Source organism: Siniperca chuatsi, linkage group LG5 (assembly GCF_020085105.1).
Source record: "Siniperca chuatsi isolate FFG_IHB_CAS linkage group LG5, ASM2008510v1, whole genome shotgun sequence".
Classification (NCBI taxonomy): Eukaryota; Metazoa; Chordata; class Actinopteri; order Centrarchiformes; family Sinipercidae; genus Siniperca; species Siniperca chuatsi.
Window position 1 is genome coordinate 14,936,474 of NC_058046.1, and position 19,006 is coordinate 14,955,479.

At 39.2% G+C, this 19,006-nt stretch overlaps 2 protein-coding genes across 2 annotated transcripts; one reads left to right on the top strand and one right to left on the bottom strand.

The window, feature by feature from the left end:
* The first annotated feature begins 3,484 nt into the window (after positions 1–3,484).
* On the top strand, positions 3,485–8,417 carry klf9 (Kruppel-like factor 9). Its single transcript, XM_044198037.1, has 2 exons — positions 3,485–4,270; positions 6,219–8,417. Exons 1-2 carry the CDS (start codon positions 3,871–3,873, stop codon positions 6,497–6,499), a joined length of 681 nt encoding a protein of 226 aa, XP_044053972.1. The 5' UTR covers positions 3,485–3,870; the 3' UTR covers positions 6,500–8,417.
* A 150-nt stretch (positions 8,418–8,567) lies between these two features.
* fam219ab (family with sequence similarity 219 member Ab) lies at positions 8,568–17,064 on the bottom strand. The gene is made up of 6 exons (XM_044198038.1): positions 16,791–17,064; positions 15,470–15,569; positions 13,320–13,425; positions 12,401–12,481; positions 12,246–12,300; positions 8,568–10,383 (listed from the first exon to the last, which is right to left on the bottom strand). The coding sequence occupies exons 1-6, from the start codon at positions 16,866–16,868 to the stop codon at positions 10,225–10,227; spliced, it is 579 nt and encodes a 192-aa protein (XP_044053973.1). The 5' UTR covers positions 16,869–17,064; the 3' UTR covers positions 8,568–10,224.
* Between the last annotated feature and the right edge of the window lie 1,942 nt (positions 17,065–19,006).

The following is a 19,006-nucleotide window of genomic DNA, read 5'->3' on the forward strand; positions in this document are numbered from 1 at the left end:
CTGAAGGAGGAGCTGGAAGACGGCTGCAGGCTACCCGTCCGGCCAAGAAACTCTTTTTCAACCAGATTTCTTTCCTGGAAATTTGGGGGGTTCTGCCACCGGATCGAGAAAAGTGGAGGCGGAGTTCCAATAACGCTCCGGGAAAAGGGCGAGAAGTTCCTGCAGTGTGCAGGGGGCTTACACAGTATCTTGTTGTGCTCAAACAGGGACATTGAACATTTCCTCTTGCACATTTTGTTTCTCATATCGTGTGAGCATTGGACATATAAATTTAGGGTTCACGATAAATCTGCTATTAGGCAGAGGTTCACTTCGGCAGTGCAGGCAGGATAAGAGGGTATTTTTGCAGTTGTACAGGAAAGGCGTGACACTCGTCTCTGTTATGAAATGCTGCTTCATTGTGACATTCCCATCGTTTAAAATGCATCCAATAGTATCACGGCCACATCAACACAGATCATGATGTATCTTTGAGGGAAGCACAGTGGCATATGAGGACTTTGCTTGGGTAGTAAAACACCTCTCTGTATGGCATTACTTTGACTGAGCCACTTCATTCTAATAGTCCCAGAGAAGAACATGTGCCCAATTAATGTCTACACAGTTCTACACAGAGGCAGCATTGCTCCCCCAAAACTGAGTGGGATTTTCCTTACCCATGACTGAACCACCCACCGCACTGGAAGAACTTTTTTTCCTTCTAGCTGAGGGTCTCCTTACACTTTCAAGGAAACTGGCCACATAGCCTCACATATATAAAGCCTACTGTGTCTTGAATGTGCATGTAGCCTATTGTCTGTCAGACCCAATATTAGCATGTCCACTTAACACTTGTGATAATGCATTATAAAACATAAAGCTGCATCATAAGAGTTGATCTACAGGATCTATTTATATGGACCCATTTTCCATATAAGGCTATAAGTTATTATGAGCACACATTTGCTTCTTGTAACCAGTGTGACAGTGTGGTTATGGCTTCATGGCAACTCAGTGTCTGCTTTAAGTAAAATAAGGTTCTACTGATAAACCTCACAGAGTGCAGACAGAGAAGACTGGGAAGTGTTGAGGCACAGAAGAAACAACTGCAGCATTGTTGAAAGAACATCTCTACTGAAAATGAGTGGGAATACTGGCTTGGCAGGATTAAGAAACACGTTATGCTCAGGTGGCTCATACATCACAGGATACAAAAAGTATGATTCATTGCAGAACTCCTCATACCTGTTCACCTTTCTGCTAAACTCAAACTGAATAAAGATATTATGATGTGTCACTATACACTAAAAATCATGAATAGAAGAAAATCTGTAATTTTCTCTTCCTAATTTCACAAAACAAACAGCCATCTCTAAATATTTAAATCCTATGAAATGTAACTTAGATGTGAACATGTTACTTTTCTTGAAGCAGACACCGAACAGTCATAAAGGCATTATGGTAAGCCATAACCACACTCTGTACTGGTTAAAGAACTATAATGCTGATAAAACTTCATAACCTTCCATGCATAATAGGTAGAGAGATTGTCAGTAATTGTGATACATGCCATTATACAGTAATCTGCTGTTACATTCATGCTTGTAATGCTTTATGACTGTTGTTATTACAATGCAATGAGGATGCAAGTATTATATTATGCAGGTATCGACATTATGAATTTCTACACATTATGCAGAAAGCGCTAATAAATGTATTCTTCTTTTAGACATTAAATAATTGACAGTGTGACTTTTATACTCTGCAACTTCACATAAAAACTATTTGACAGTGTCTTTACCAGTGAGGGAAATGGAAGAAAAGGATTTATTAATACCAGTTGATGGTTACAAGCTACTGAATTTTATGTTCGCATCTCATATCTGTTTCTCTTATTGAGATTGCAAGAAAGAAAAGAAAAACACTATTATACACTGACAGCATAAATGTACCTCATGCACAGTGTCAAGCAAGTTTGCACTGAAGAGTTCAAGTGTAACTTTGAGGAGAGTTGAGGACTGCGCTAATTTAGGATCAGACCATGGTTGTGAAACTGGGACACAAAGTGAGACCTGTCTGCAGCTCAAGCATTATGGGCCACAGTGGCTGGGTTGGTTTGCATCTAAAAGAAAGCAAAATTATCATTATGGGTCATCCCCTAAATAGTGATGTGTCAGCTCTGGTTGGATGTCACTACAGCTGCTAGTATGTGGATGCATAAGCTGTCAGAAACTGTACTGTATCAGTCATCAGGCTTTACCACACAGTTCATTTTTCCAACTAGACAGATATCATCAACTTCTTCTCAGTTATTTCACAATACAGTATGGTAATCTAACAATATACCTGGGAATGCTATGATGCCAAAACTATAAGGATTCACACTAGTCTTAGAATGGACAAACTTATGGACCACAGATAACCTTATACAATTGCTGCCTAAAATACAAAAAGCATATATAGACGGACCGGTGTAAAGAACAGCTGCATTATTGTATGACTCTGCCCTCAACTTTAACTTACATACGTTGACCTTCACTGATTGATAACGGCTGGGCGAATAGTTTTGCAGCTGATGGCGGGACATAAAGCAACACCAGAGACCACTGGCTTCTTAAGAATCATCCAAATCTCAGACTGCAGCCTCTACATACAAAGTAACAGCAAATCTTATGGTCAGTGTGGCCTATGTTTCTCCTCGTGAAATATGTAAACTGTTGCAACTGGTTTCACGGGTTGTTGAGTGTACGACCTGCTCTTTAGCAGCCCTAAAGTCTCGCGTTGTTTTTCTCTTTTGTTTTCGTTCACAATGAACATCCATTTCGTGATCTTGCCTATGCTGGATCAAAATAAATGTAAATCCATCAATTCATCCACCAGCAACTTGTTTTACAAATATTATAGTAAAAACATATAATACTTGTAATTGTACATAGCCCATATATACATATAATAAATAGGCTTCCTCAATAAACAGTTTTCTTCAGAATGAAGCAACACTGTGGTGCTTAGGGGCGTGCCATGATAAGTTCATGTACCCCTGTTGAGATGTTGCATTCGAGTACGTCTTCAAAGCATGTCGTAAAAATGTGTTGTTTGGCTGGAAGTGGTAAAATGGACCTGGTGACAGGAGTTTCTAGCATTCAACAATAACATATATGCTTTGAGTTGCTATGGGAGAATTAATAGATTAAAATGTGCACAGTAAAATATAAAATGAATGGGATAAAACGTATAATACTCGTAAGTGCGTATCCATTTTAGCTGAGACCTCAAAATCCATTTTGGACAATGGTACCCATATTCCCCAGTCACCTTAAGTTTCTGAAGGTATCATCAGTCTGGTCCTGCCTTCTTTTCATCAATCCCTGCCTGGGATTGATCCAGTGTTCCATCACTCATTCCTGAATAGGCAATTCCAAAAACGAGTCATGTTTCCTCCCAGCCAATCACAGTCCCGTTTTCTTATGACGCCGTGGGATTCCGCGAAATTGTTTCTTGGAGTTGAGCGATGTGCTGCTCACAGATAAATAGGACAAGTTGACGCATGTGTGGGAACGCACAGAAAGGCGGAATAAACGCTGTGTTTTATTGACCCGGCAGTTAGAAAAAGGGATCTGTAGTGAGAAGGATAGAGGAAGCACCGGGAACGATTCAAAGTGCTATCTTTCCTGTGGGGGTGTTTATCTATCCACCCTGCAACCTCAACAAGAAAACGCAGCCTTTGCGGAATAGTCACATTGAAGACAACACGTGTGAATGGTTCACCGCATGTTTCCTGGGAGGAGTGCGGTCTGATGACTTTATTATATCCGTTTTGTCGGATTGTTTTTGAATATACAACTACTCTAGATACATTGTTTCTTTTCTCCATCCGGATCTGCTGTAGTGATGTCGGAGGTTGATGTCTCTGCAGACTGTGTCCCCAGCCGACCACCGGGTCGGACAGAGGACACGTTGAAAGAAAACCAGGAGAACAGGACTTTGCTAATGGTGGCAATGATTTTATTGGACTTGAACAAATGCAACCCTAACGCTATCGGCGCCGGAGGCAGCAGATGTCTCGGCGGCAGTGACGCCGCCGGGTCGCAGGAGAAGGTGGAGCGGGGGAGTTGCCGGTTGAACACCGGGGACAGCCGGGGCTCGGTGGCACCCAAACAGTCCCGGAACAAGAGGGCGGCGGCGGCGAGACAGGAGACTCCTGAGAAGAGACACTGCTGTCCTTTTAGTGGCTGTGGGAAGATGTACGGCAAGTCGTCCCACCTCAAAGCCCACCTCAGGGTCCATACCGGTAAGTCGAGGCTCTACTGGGCGACACGCCTACGAAACTAACGGACTCGATTCTGTTGACGACAGCAAAACCGCTCTGCGTCACTTCTGCCGTCATTTTTTTTTTTTTAAATTCATACGCATGCTGACATCACTGTTAAAGCTCTGTTGGCTATTTCTAGGACGTAAAGTACGTAGGAAAAGATGAGTGTCAGTCTGTGAACATTTTAGAATTACTGTAAGAGAAAATACCCCAAATACAATGATGTCATTATAGAGGCATGCTTTTATAGCCTATTTAAGAATACATTTAATGTTATAGACTAGGCCCACAGTCCGTGTTGTGTCTGTGTAATGTGACATGAGGAGTGTGAGTGAGAGACCACATGTTCCTGCAAATGAATAACAGATTGTAGGAAAGGTGGTGCCGTGAATTTGCCCCTGCTGGGGGTGTGACTGCGGGTGGGCTTGTGGGAGATCTGGGAACACCGCGTGCTTCCGCCCATATTTGTGATGATTGTTCAGGTATGATAAGTCATCCGGGACCACCATGAGACCTGATGTTATCAAAATGATGCCAAACGACGATCACTGTTATTAATCGCGGGTTATCTTACAGGAGATGAATCTGTTTTTGTGTTTACATCCATCATACGTATTGTAATAACAGCGACTAACAAGAGTTGTGAATGTCGACATCTTAGCTTATGATTCACATGCAGGTCACTGCGACACTGTTTGTCCCCACATGTTCTTGTCCGGAGGTAACCCTTCCTGCACCACCATTTCCTCATACGTCATCCTCCTTCACGCCCCTCTCCAGGTCGGATTGTAAACAAGGGCAGACATGTGGTTCAATGGAGCACGTGTGGGAGGAGGAGGTAGCCAAAGTTTTTTCCCCCTTCTTTTTTTAATTCACGGGGCTCTTATCATGAGTCACCATTTCTAAATCAAATATGTTCTGTAATAGTTCCTGGAAATTGCTGTTTATGCAGGCGCTCCCAAAAGTTTGATTTGCTACAGACAAATAACCCCCACAGTCTTTTTGTGAAGTTTGTACTCTCTACTCCTCCTCCTCTCACTTGATTAATTTTGTGTCTGTGTGTTCCTTGTTTTATTTATTGCCCTGCCCACCTCTTTCAAGGGCTAAGAATTAAAATTATGTTTTTGAATGAAAAGAGTAAAGGTTAAAGATTAGGTATGCAATGAAAAATCCTCATCCTAATGTTCTGTTTGGGGTCCTGGAGCCTCCGGGCTCTTTTTAACAGCTCCAAAAACATACTTAACACTGTTTTATCACCATGATAATTTTGAACTGATGACATGATTCAGACACAAAAAATGATGCATTACTTCTGTTTGGAGTCTCAGAGAGTCCAACGTGGTTAAAATACAATTTTCATCTGCTGTGTTTCTGGGATTGGTGTTGACAGTGCTTTTTACACAGCACTATCTCTTCCAAATAAGTCTATTTGTATGTCTGTTATTGGAACAGTTTGTTCCATCGAGTTTGACCTCTCAGGGATCTAATTGACGCCAAACATAAGTAAAATCACTATGGAGGATAACATACAATACATTTCTTTGTCTGTACATGACTTTTCAGCAAACAAAAGGAATATATTTGTTCATACATAGCACATATTAAACATGACATATTTCTTAATTAGGTATAATAACAATGCTTTATGGCCACTTTTGTAATTTGTCACCTTCTTCAAAAGGGTTACCACTTTTCTGCATATTGGGTTTTAATAGGGTCAGAAGAAAAGAAAAAAATGTAAACAAATTATTGATTTTGCAATTGTAATTTTTTTTTTACACATACAGCAACAGGGTCCCCAAACAATGTGGAAGAAAAGCCAATATCAACAAAACACAGGGGTTAAGGTTGGAGCTTATTTAATAAATGCAGTCAAGGGAAAGTCCTTAAAAGTATACTAATACAAAACTTGTGTGTGTTTCCTCAGGTGAGCGTCCCTTCGAGTGTACCTGGCCAAACTGTGGCAAGAAGTTCTCCCGATCAGACGAGCTGACGCGTCACTACCGCACGCACACGGGTGAGAAGCGCTTCAACTGTCCAATGTGCGACAAGTGCTTCATGAGGAGCGACCACCTGACTAAACACGCCCGGCGACATGCAGGCTTCCATCCCAGCATGTTGCAGGGCTCCAGTGAGGCCAAGAGACGCCGCTGCTCCATGTCCATGTCCTCCTCTGACTCTGGAGACCAAAGTCCTGCTGGAGTGTGAGACACGCCCACATACTGTACATATATGCATAAAAGTACATGTAGTAGATAGAGAAGCATACACAAACATAGTACATGTACACCTTTACACAAATCTTGTCAGACAACTCAACCAGCCAGACCACTATTTAAAGTTTTTCTACACATGTAACATTGTGCAACAGCAAAGAGAAACATACGTTTGAACCTGACTGTAATCCAACTAGAACTTCCCCCTCTTACTCTCTGAGGTGTTTGGTATTTATTAGGGGTTATTCAGAGTCTGTCAGACAGATTCTAGTTGCTTTGCCATTTGTAATGATTTTTACTTTGTGTTGTGTGAGTTGTTTTTTTTTCCTGTAAGAATCGGCAATCCAAGCAGCATTCATGTACATATATAGTTTTCATAAACACTACGTGTTCACTTTGCATAACAGATTTTATTTGCAGGTGAAGACAACAACAAGAAAACAAATCATGACTGCGATATTCCTAATGGGTTAAGAAGTTTTGGGAATAGTCCATTAGTAAATATTACTGTTGCACACATACATTATACTATACTTGTACAGTTACTCCCCAGTCCAGGACAAGTCGAATGTACAGTGGGCTATAGCAGTATTATCATGTAAATAGATTAAACAGACTACCTTTCAGATGGATGATATACTCAGTATGCTGTAGTTAAGCGTTATTAGAGAGACATAGCTATATATAATATAGAGAACTGCAGAGCTTGGGTATTTCATTTCATATATTTGGCCGTGGACTTAGTAAATCAGGTATATGTTGAAACATAAATGTTGTCACATCGTGATGAACTTGCAAATAATTGCACCAAAACACCTTATACAGTACGTTGGCAAGACCATAATACATAATAAATAAATAAATATATATAAATATAATAAATATAATAAATATATATATATATATATATTTATTATATATTTATTATATATAATTATATAGTGTCAGTAGTGCAGGAAAACATAACAGGGTAAAGTCTTTAAAAAGGAAAGTTGGAGACTTTTTCACTTGGCAGTTGAAACACCTTTTAGTGTTCAGACCGTAATGATTCATGCAATCGTGTTTAGTTAAAGTGTGCAAACTGTAAACAAGGACGTCTGTGCCTTTCAAGGGTTTTGTAGCAGAGAGGAATTTCTACATTTTCAACCTTTGGAAATACTACCTAGATGAACATCGTCAGATTCTTTATGTTGATATTCAGTAGTACTTTGAATATCAATGACTGTCTGTTATGCCAACAGTGCCAGTTGCTGTACATTGAAACTAACTTTTGTTTACTCTGTATCTGAACTGCATTTTATCAGGGAATAATGTGATACAGTCATTTCAATCAATATTACACCCCCTGGTGGTGACATGGAAGCACAACATTTCTCACAACAGAAAGTCATAAAACCCTTTTTTTATTTTCTGTCCTAGCATTTTGAGGCGCACTCTGTTGATTAGTTTGTTTGTGAATCAATGAATTACATCATGTAGCATGTTCTTATGTATTTGTTTGGTACAATGTATTTTTTAATTGTCTAGTAATCTTTTGTAATATTACTAATGGGATTAGAGATCTTATTCGTCCACTACAGGAACCAGAAACATTGTTGATGTCATTAGTTTTCTTTTTATACTTGCCACATAATGCATTAAAACGTCCAGATAGAGTGTGAAGTTAGGTGTAGTTAACCTCGTAGGACACAAACTACATACATTTGTAAAGTGAAATGCTGTTTTTCTTTTCTGGCATTATGACAGCTGTGATTAGATGTTGGTGCCTTTCAGGTTGAAGTCCTTACTTCTGATGCTACTGTACTGTAATCAGGGACTGTCAATGCAGACTCCATGTTATCGCAATATATATAACTGTGTAATAATTACTGCTTAAAAGTTTTAACATTAAACTTATTTTTCTTTCTAAACATTTGCTCATCATTTCTGTCCCACATCACACGACCATATCAGACACTGTACTTCACAACTTTTATAAATGAAGAGATCCTGTGCTTTTATTCCATAGTGTAATAGTGCAAAGAAGGTGTATCAATAAAACAGTAAGGTAGAACAGGGAGTGCTCAATTAGCTTTGTGTTTATTTATTGTTTTCATACACCGCACATAACAATAACATTGTTAAATACTGTAATGGTAGTGTTTACAATACAAGAAAATCATTTAAAAAAGTTAAACCAAAGAAAAACAATTATCACCCATGTCTAAATGAAAAATAAAGCATAACTTCATAGACAGCAAATACTCTTCAAATAAACTAAATTATCAAGATGGAAATACACACACACGTCTTTTAAACTTCTCTGTACTTAAGGCATACTCTAATTGCAAATAATCAACTGATTTAAGGAAGGGAGAGAGTAAATAAAGAATAGTGCTCCGATCCTTAATGTCACAATTACAACACAATTTCCAACCTATTAGTCAAAAGAGACAAATAGATGCCATCTCACTCTTTATGTTGTCATTGTATGTCTGTATGCATGCATATGTGTGTGTGTGTGTGTGTTTCTGGTGGAATCTGTGTGCTCCCTTGATGATCTATGGGGTGAAAAAAGAAATGGGAAGGAAGGAGCGCCCAGTGATCGTCAGGTTCTGTGACACTGAGAAGATATATTGGGGGGGGGTTAACAACAGTGTGTGCTGAAAAACCGATCTCAAGGCCCCCCACCATCCCTTTGGCCTTGATAATATGTGAATCATATGAGCATCATGTGTTAGAGGGTCGGTGCAACGATATGTAATCTTCCCTTTTGACACAGTTCATTTCAGATAAGACACTGTCACTGCTACGCAGGAAAGAGTACACAGATATGGCCCCAAAAAATATAAAACAAAATGTGCAAATTCAAAACAATAACAAGTCACACTAGTGCCACAACAGTAGCATTTGATTGCACAATATAAATGGGGCAAAAATCAAATGTGCAACAAGCTACTTACTTATTATTGTCCATTCAATTATTCAGTCCAGTGCTCTTCATGCAGTTTGTTCCTCAGCCATTCATGTTCATACATTCATCCCTAAACTCTGTACTGAAACATCTCAAGCCAGTAGGGCAAAGAAAGCAAAAGTGCTGAAGGTGGTGTGAAAGAGTGCAATGACCTGGCCTGTGCTACATAACAACCCTGTACAGTACAATGAATACAGAACCAGACATCCACGCTTCTAAAATGTCTCCATGTCAACACATACAATCATACTAATCCCTCAGGTTTAAAAAAAGTAAGCATTTAAATAAAAACAAACTACAAAAATGCAACCCAGAATTCAGGTAAGCAGAGCAGTTGAGTCAGCAGTTCAGATGATGTTTCTTATTCTTCAGGGAAATGGAAATCACTTTACAGCATCAACTGACCTTTTGTTTTCTGTCTACTAATATCAGTGTGTTATGTTACATCATGTTCACCAGGAGAAGGGCTCTTAACCACAAGTGCACGTCCTACCATAGGAGGAAACCACCACTCTTACTCATGTTTTAAATACCTATTGAATATCTTCACGTGTTCCTTATCCTAGATTTTATACCAAACCTTCTATATGTTCATTTGATTATTTCTCTTATTTTCATTATTATCGTAGCATTTAACTGTCATTACAATACTTTACCAATGCTTCACTGTCGCCACTCTGGTGGTGAAGTAAACTCACAGCAGATGAAGATTGGGGGTTATATTGTGTGGAAAGAGGAAGGGGCAGAAGGTCAGAGGGGCGGGGTTACTGTATTTGACAGGTGGTGGAGGAGGTTGCCTGGCAGCACATGCAGGTAGGGTTGACTGATTTGGGCGGGATCAGATCCAGGTCCTCGTCGTCCGGGATCTCGTCTAGGCGGTAACCATCTTTCAGCAGCTGGATGTTCAGATCCTGATTGATTTGCTGCAGAAGGGAGGATAGACAGAGGAGGTTGATGGGTTGGAGCAGCGTTTCCCAACCCCAGGGCCACGGACCAGAAAGGGCTACAGAGCATTTGCTACTGGGCCACGAGGAAAAGATATGATTCTACAAAAAAATTATACTTTATATGCTATTTCACTCCCTGTTCACTGATTATAACTAAAGTAGGTCGTCAGTATGTGAGGTAATCAGTCCATCGTTAGCTACTCTGCATTCTTCTACCAGACCTGAACCCGACGGGTCCAGGCATGTTGTTGCATAAAGCTTTGGGCTCAGTTCAGGTTTGCTTATTTTCAAATGAAATTTATTAAGAAATGTATCTGTGCTCATCTTCTGCTTCCATGTCTGTCATGTGTTGCAAGTGGATACACAATGCCCAGTAGGAAGAGTGTGGCTAATGTGTTGAATTAGCCTGGTGAGCTAGCAGTCAATAACGTAGCAAAAAAAAACTTCAGGTCTTGGTTCAAATTCAGGTCTCAAATTTGGCAGTACCAGTCGGGTATAACTGGGTCGAGTCTCAGTTTTAAGCCCGAACTCTAGCAGTATGTTCCTGTTACAATGACAGCTAGCTAGCTAACATGACTAAAAGCAAAAAAACATCGTGAGACAATTTGAGAGAACCTGAAGAAATCATTCGACATTTTGGGGAATATGCTTATTCGCTTTCTGGCAGAGAATTAGAAAAGATGATTGATACAACTCTCATGTCTGTACCATAAATATGAAGCTACAGCTGGCAGCACAAAGCTTAGCACAAAGACTGGAAACAGGGGGGAGCAGCTAGCCTGGCTCTGTCCAAAGGTAACAAAATCTGCCTACCAGCACCTCTAAAACTCACTAATTAACATGTTCTATCTTGTTAGCTTAATCTGTACAAAAAAGAAGTGTGTCAACGACAATTTTCTTTATACAGGGGGTTTTGTGCCAACAAACACATTTTTCCTCTGACTTTATCAGATGTACAACTTACAAATCTCCAGTTTTTTTGAGCTTGTGACTTAGACTGAGTAAAATGTACAGTGGTAACCATGGCAAACTGAGTTAAGGCACTCTCACAGATGGCTGTAAGGATCATCACTTGGAGCTTTGTCACGAACGTGATGACTACTGTCCTGGTGTGATTTTTTTTTTAAGCAAAACAATGCCTTTGTTTGCATGCAAAACAGAAGCAATGTCTTCATCAAAATCTCAGCATTTACCTACATTTACCTGAATTAACTGTCTAGTCTACTGTAGATAAACTGTATACTGTACTGTACTGCATAAACAACAACCACAATTCACTACTTTGATAAGCTACAGTGCAATCATACAGTTGCCACGGTGTATTGCTGGCTCACAACCTGCTGTTGTTAGCTAGTACTAAGAAAGAGGAGACAATGGCTAAACTGGTTTACAACATTTACTGTATATTAGCAAATTATTTCTGACAACATGGACTTGTCAGAGACAGAAAATGGTTGTAGAGGGTGGGAACAAGGATTCTTCTAGGGAATAAATATGATGATGTGTCTGTGATTTGCACTCATATTGGCAGAAGCGTTGAAAAAAGGATTTTCAGGAGCAGACACCCAGAGATGACATTTCATTTGCTTCCTGCTTTGTGTCTCATATACATTTGTGTGCAGGTGCGTCTGCAATGTAATCATGCACTTGTAGCAAGGCACACACGCCTACAGAATTAACATGGATGAGCAGGATGGATATAAATGGGTTTGCCTCAAGACTGGCTTATAAAGACCTGACTCTTGGCCTCTTGACAATCGTGGAAAATGGAGGGAAGAAGACGAGGAAGTGAGTGAATGAAATGAAGAAGCAGATATTTGCTCTATCACGTATCTCACCTCAGCAGAGGAGTATCCCGACGATGAGTATCTAGACATGTCAAAATCATCATCACTGAAACAAACAAACGATAAAAACACAAGTTAGCTTATTATTTGTGTGTTAATGGTGTTTATGTGGCAATAAGTGTATTAATGTGTGTGTTTGTGTTCACCTGTCTGTGTCTAGGGCCACCAAGGGCTTCTCATCTGGGCTCTGGTCTAAAGAGGAATAGCCTTTGTTGGGCACTACCAACCTGTGGGGAGGGAACAGAGAGAGAGGACAGAGGAGAAATGATAAGAGGAGCAGAAAAAGGGTGTAACAGAATATGACAGGAAGGGGGGAGGAAGAGGTTGAGAAGGGAAAATGAATTAACAAAACAGGAAGAGGTGAGTAAGAACATGACTAGCAGAGATGTTGAAAAAAAAGGAAGGCGAGCCTGGAGGCAACATCACATCTGAACTACAGTAAAAACAGAAGCATGAAAGAGGTCTAATTTCTAACTCTGACATCTTACAAACCCTAAATCAATAAAACTATTCTCTTGCCAGCCCCACTGACAGACAAAGATAATGGATATAAGAATAACATCCATCTCGTCAAGCCCTTGAAAACATCTACATACAGTACACTATGAGGTAAGCTGAACAGAATTAGTGGCCAATTCTTATTTTGTCAAACTGTGTGCAAAACAAATGCTGAAATTAAAATAGACTTGATTTTAAGTTGTATTGTTTTGTGGCTTTTGTATGCTGTTCCTCAAATTACATCATTACATACTCTACAGTCAGTGCTGTGCATGAACGTGCTCATGTTTTTGGTTAACGGTGAACTGAACGTATCCGTTTGCAACTAAGGAACGTGCGTGTCGTTCACTCCTGCGAGAGTGAACGACACGCACGCACTGTGTTTTACGGTGTCAGTGTTTTGGGTCACAGAATCTGATGGGTCACAGATTTGTGAAATGACACATCGAGTTGAAGCATCCGACCAGTCTTGGGAAATATCTGCGAGTGGTCTGCTGTCAGTAGCTAATCAAAACCGTGCAATACTACACCAGAATAAGAACTTAAATTGAGTTTATCACTTCTTACCGTGTTCTGGCCATGACATTGTTCTTCTTGGGCTGCTGGTTGACTGGACTTCCTACAGTGTTGCCGTTCTTCAATGAGCCCTTCCTAGCCAGCTCTCTCTGTTTCTCTGCACAAGAAGCACACACACAGGAACACACACACACCTGGTTAGCTCCAAACGACACAAAAAAAAAACTGCACAAAAAAGTGATGGATTAAGGTTGAACTAATGTAATTGTCATCTACTTACAACACACCTTGAATCAAATGTTCCAATTTGCTTATTATAACATTCCCAAATAAACCAGGGCACTTTTGTAATTTGCTGATGTAAAGCATGGCATTGCTGACAGAAGAGACATAATTTCTCAACTTCCTGTTGCATGTAATTTTCTAACAATGGATTGAAAGCAACACTGCAAACTCTGTGGAAGTCTCCTCAGGTTGTCAAATTTACTTGAAAAAAAGAGCCCAGATTTGACCAGAAGAAATCAGTATACTTTAAACACTCATCAGGAAGTGATGATCAGGCAAGGGGAATGGGTTGAATTCTACTCCTGTATGCAGAAACTATAGGCTTTGTAGCATAGTACAAGATGTGACACCAGGGCAGATCAGTTTCAGTTCACTGGAGGAATTTTCTTCAGTGGTAAGCTGACCAGGATGTGATGATCACTGCTGTAGGGACTGAGGAGGTTGTTTAATTTATGTAATACGATACAAAATCCTAAAAGCATGAGACAATACATTCAGAAACAACTGACTCCTTCCTTTTCTCCCTTATTTGATTCTCGTCACTGATAACAAATGACTAAACAAATGCTATTAGTCTAGTCCGAGCCAGCGATGAACTAAAATATCATACATTAGTGACATTAGAAAATGTTGTATCTAATTTATATTGTGCCACTGGTTAATGGTATTACATCTTTAATCCAGAAAAGAGTTTTAAAAGGCCATTGAATGTAGATTAGAGCCTTTTCCATTTCAAGGTCACAAGGGCAAAGTGACTAGTCTAACAAGCATTTATAATTAAAGGGATATGCTAAGATTGTATTCTATAGACAGGAATTTTTATGACAGTGTTTACATGTCATAAAAAGACTCTGAACAACCAGTGAGATTAAATAATATAATATGAAGCACAAATGTAGTCATCATTGTGGTATCACATGTAGAATGAAATGAACTTCTATGTTTTACTGCACATGTGGATGCTGAAGTTACATTTTAAAAAGGACCTTCTTCATATATTTCTTTCACTGAACAGTTACGCTGTTTTGAATATTCTTGGTTCTTAAAGGCTTTGGCTAAGTGTTACAGTAGGAGTAAAAGAAATAAAGAGGCGCTGCTGCTCACCACTGGACTCTGTCCAAGGTGCTGAAATGAGCCTTTAAGGACTGCTTTTCATAAACACAAGAGACTCAGATTCCCAAACATAAAACAGACCAGAATAGCTACTATTTTTTTTGCCATGGATATCTATAAGCCAAACAATAAAATGGATTAAAGCTATCGATCAATTGATAAGTTGATAACTTGATTAAAAAGTAATCAACAACAACAACTTTGATTATCAATTAATTGTTTAAGTTACTTTTGAAGCAAAAATGCCAAACCTCTGCTAGTTCCAGCTTCTAAAATGTGAGGATTTATTTATTTCTTCTGTTTTATATTTATATTGAATACTTTTTGGGGCATGGGACTGCTGTTCAGAAAATAAAGCAATTTCAAGGCACCCCCTTGGGCTCTGGGAACTTGTGATTGCCATTGTTCACCATTTTGTGACATATTACAGACTAAATGATTAATGGATTCATCTAAAAAAATAACTGACAGATTCATTGATAAATAATCTTTAGCTGCATCCCTAAAACAGATGATGATGGTTTTCTTTTTACCAATTGTTTAGCAGCATAACAAGGATGATTAAACCACAACATATCACCACATTTTTGGTTAGCCTTGTGATGCAAAGGCTCTCTGAAAATTGATCTGTTCAGATGCCATCACCTTAAGAAACTAAATGCCCCAACACAGATACACAGTCTGTATATAGATTCCTCTGATACCTCTGTATTGTCTAGAGATAATGCCACATCTGCACATAACAGTAGGTTACTCTTTTACAGGACTTTAAATTTACAGTATATACTGTAGCTCTTACTCACCTATTTTCATCTGCAGGGGTGAGGGCTTGTAGTTAATAGTGACAGGTTCCCCCTCTCTGGTGTCTGAGTCTGCCTCTGAGGCCGTGGACAAGGCAGGGTCCTGGAGACAAGCAGGATGGACAGAAAGATGAGCAGAAATGTGCATTACTGAGGCATCGATGAATAATTTATGTCTTTTTGTAATGCATAATGGACCCTACTATGCCCAGACAATGTGAATAAAACAGTTCATAAATAGATGTGTGGAAGAGTCCATCTCTATCTAATGAGTGTGTGAAGCATTATACAGATAGCTTGTTTCAACAGTATTTAGACCTACATATACTTCTGGAGAACTGGAAAACCTAAACCTTTATAGGCAAACTAGGTTTTGTTGTTTTCATAGTTACCTTTAACTGATAAGATCGAGATAGAAACGGTGAATCAAATTAGCTATTACACTCTCTCATTTGAGCAAATTTTAAGTGAATGCAAAATATTTAAATTAAAGTGATCCTTGATTTGTTCAGGTTGCTCTGGGATTCTTTGGAGGACTCATGGGAGTCCTTGGATCCCTGTTTGGGATTCACATCTCAGCCTATATCCACAGGGTAAACTTAAGGAGAAAAACGACATAATCAATCAGTGGCCACATGAGGAACGGGGGCTGCATGGAGGTATGGGGACGCCTGGAGACAGCAAGTCAGACTGCTTTGGGTCTAGTCTGGCTCTCTAGCGGCCCCGGTCGTGGGCAGCAGAGGCCGCCCTGCAGGCTGCAGTAACCCAGGGCCCCACTACAGGCCACGGAGCGCACCGCCAAATCATTTACACTGATTTTTTTTTTAATCAAAAGATAGATTTAACGGTACATACAAACACATATTTGCGACTAAAGACCGCTCACTGATCACGTCAAGGCGACACAAGTGGCGTCGAAGCTGGAGCAACTTGCTGCATGGATGCTGAGGATGTAGCAGCAGTGTTGGGATGGGATGCTTGTTTTCGCCAGACGTGACGGATGCTGCTCACTACGCAGCAGACCGGACGCTGCTTGCATTACACAACAAAAACGCCAGTCTATGAGCTAATCAGTTACCCCCTGACATGTTACACTGTCATTTTAACATTTTACTGTAGAGGAAAAAACTTGCTGAAAATGCTCTATTGGTACATCAGCCAATATTACGCATGGCAGGTGATGGATCTGTCGGCATCCCAAAGCATAACAACATGAATGGCAGGCCTCATACACTAAGCATCTTGGAATAATAATAACACTTTGAATTAGAAAACAAGACCTAAACACATCTTTAACAGATACCAGCCCACAAATGTGACTTACCAGCGGCTGCATCTCCGCCTGCATCTCCGCCTCCTGCACTGCACTCGGCACTTGGAATCTATCTATTTCTTCCATCATTTTGGCAACGCCCTTCTCCTAGAAACTATTTGATGGTAACTTGTCGTTTCGACGAGTTATCGACGAGATTTTGAGCGATCTCAGATTTGTAACAATCTCTGTAGTTCTCCGGTGGCGAGCTTCATCCCAGCAGGAAGTATGTCGACGGTGGTGTGACCAGTTGGGTGACGGTGACTCCACCACCCACTTCCGGGTAGGGTATCCCAACCTAGGGTACGGATACCCAGAAGGGGCCTTTTGAAGAGGAGCAAGGTGGTCCCCAGCAAAATGAGTAACAGATTATTGTCAGTGTAATTTAATTTGAAGATATGACGTGAGGGAATCACTATAATATCAATATGATTATTTGTGTGTGGCAATGTTTGTTTCTTGTCTTTGTTTTTTTTCTTTCTCTGATGCACCTCCAGAGTAACAGATGAGTCTCAAATACATCCTCACAAACAAAATAAATCTTCTTTAAAATGAGTCTCTCTTCTGGCACTCTTGGCATGAAATGCAATGTTTAATGTTTTAACTCCAGATGAAACCTTGCAGACCAGTGAATACTCAAGACATTCCTTTATTACTAAAATACTAGAAAGACCAGAGGCAGAGCACTTAACAACCCATCATTCAGAAAGTCAATTAACAGTTGTCTTCACCCAGGAATTTTAATTAAAACAGAATAAATTACTCAGTCAAACAAACAGCTTGGAACCAATTAATTATTGCGCCAGAAATTAGTTGATCAGGGACAAAACACATGCCTAACAAAAAACAGCAATAATATTTGTTACAGTATATTATTGAGTTTGAATATCTTTGATTTCCCACTGAACAATTAGGATAATTAGTTTACATGACTTTAATCAATCACAGTCACCAATCAAGGAACTGCAGTTTGACATCACTCAGCATCCTGTTTGCTATGAACAGTGGTCTAAAGTAAATGAGTACATTTACTCAAGTACATTTTGTTCAATGAAGTACATTTTCTGGGTACCTATAGTTTACTTGAGTATACTTTACACTTCTACTTCGCTATGTTTCAGAGGGAAATATTGTACTTTTTTAATCCACTGCATTTATCTGACATCTATTATACTTTTACAGATTCAAATTTCACATTATGATCAGCTAATAAAATATGATGCATTGTTATAGATTAAACTACTCAAAAAGCAACTCAACAAGCTACAACCTTAAAATGCTGCCTCCATGTTCATCAACAATTATATTCCAATTATATTATATTATATAATAATATAGCTCTCTGAAGCTGGTCATTGTGCATTATGGCTGCTTTTACCTTTTAAGTACATTTGGCTGATAATAGTCCTTTAGTTTTACTTAAGTAAATTTTGAATGCAGAACCGGTAGTAGATTACAGTCACCTCTGTAACACAGTATTTTTACATTGTTTTATTTTAATTATGTAGAGAGTCTCAGTCTTCTTCCACCACTGGCTATGAACAAGGTACAAAACTCTCTCTGGGACATGTAAGTGGTTTAAAAAACAATAAATAAATACATCAACAAAGCAAGAGGTACAGTATGAACGTTTAAATCCACATTTGTGACCTTGTAATTAATACCTTTAAATTATCAATTTTGGTACAAAATCTTTATGGTAGGGAATTGGCACAATAAGAGGAACACCTCACAACATACAGTAATACAATCCAAAATACAGTAAACAGTGGTATAATGTAACTAAGTACATTTACTCAAGTACTGTACCTAAATACAATTTTTAGGTATTGTACTTTACTCGAGTATTCCCATTTTCCATTCTACATTTCAGAGTGAAATACTTTTTACTCTACTACATTTATGTAACAGCTATAGTTACTTGTTGGTTTGCAGATTTAGATTTCATGTAAAATAAATAAATAAATAAATAAATAAAGTAATTTGAATAAGCTCCATCTCGACCAATTACAACACTAAAATGCTGATAAAATAATTTTAACAGGAGCTATTATGCTGCATAATGAGTACTTTTACTTTTAAGCATTAAGTACATTTTACTGATAACACTTCTGTACTTTTACTTTTACAAGTAAGATTCTGAATGCAGGACTTTGACTTTTAATAGGGAGTATATTACTTAGTTGAGTAGTAGAGGATCTGAATATTTCTTCCATCACTAAACTACA

What these genes read in the sequence shown, in the direction of transcription:
- klf9 (XM_044198037.1), top strand. Translation starts at nt 3,871, where the DNA reads ATGTCGGAGGTTGATGTCTCTGCAGACTGTGTCCCCAGCCGACCACCG. An exon ending in CCACCTCAGGGTCCATACCG is followed by an intron (nt 4,271 to 6,218) that starts GTAAGTCGAGGC and finishes GTGTTTCCTCAG; the next exon opens with GTGAGCGTCCCTTCGAGTGT.
- fam219ab (XM_044198038.1), bottom strand. Translation starts at nt 16,868, where the DNA reads ATGATGGAAGAAATAGATAGATTCCAAGTGCCGAGTGCAGTGCAGGAG. An exon ending in AGGCGGAGATGCAGCCGCTG is followed by an intron (nt 15,570 to 16,790) that starts GTAAGTCACATT and finishes GCTTGTCTCCAG; the next exon opens with GACCCTGCCTTGTCCACGGC. An exon ending in GTGGCCCTAGACACAGACAG is followed by an intron (nt 12,301 to 12,400) that starts GTGAACACAAAC and finishes TGTTTGTTTCAG; the next exon opens with TGATGATGATTTTGACATGT.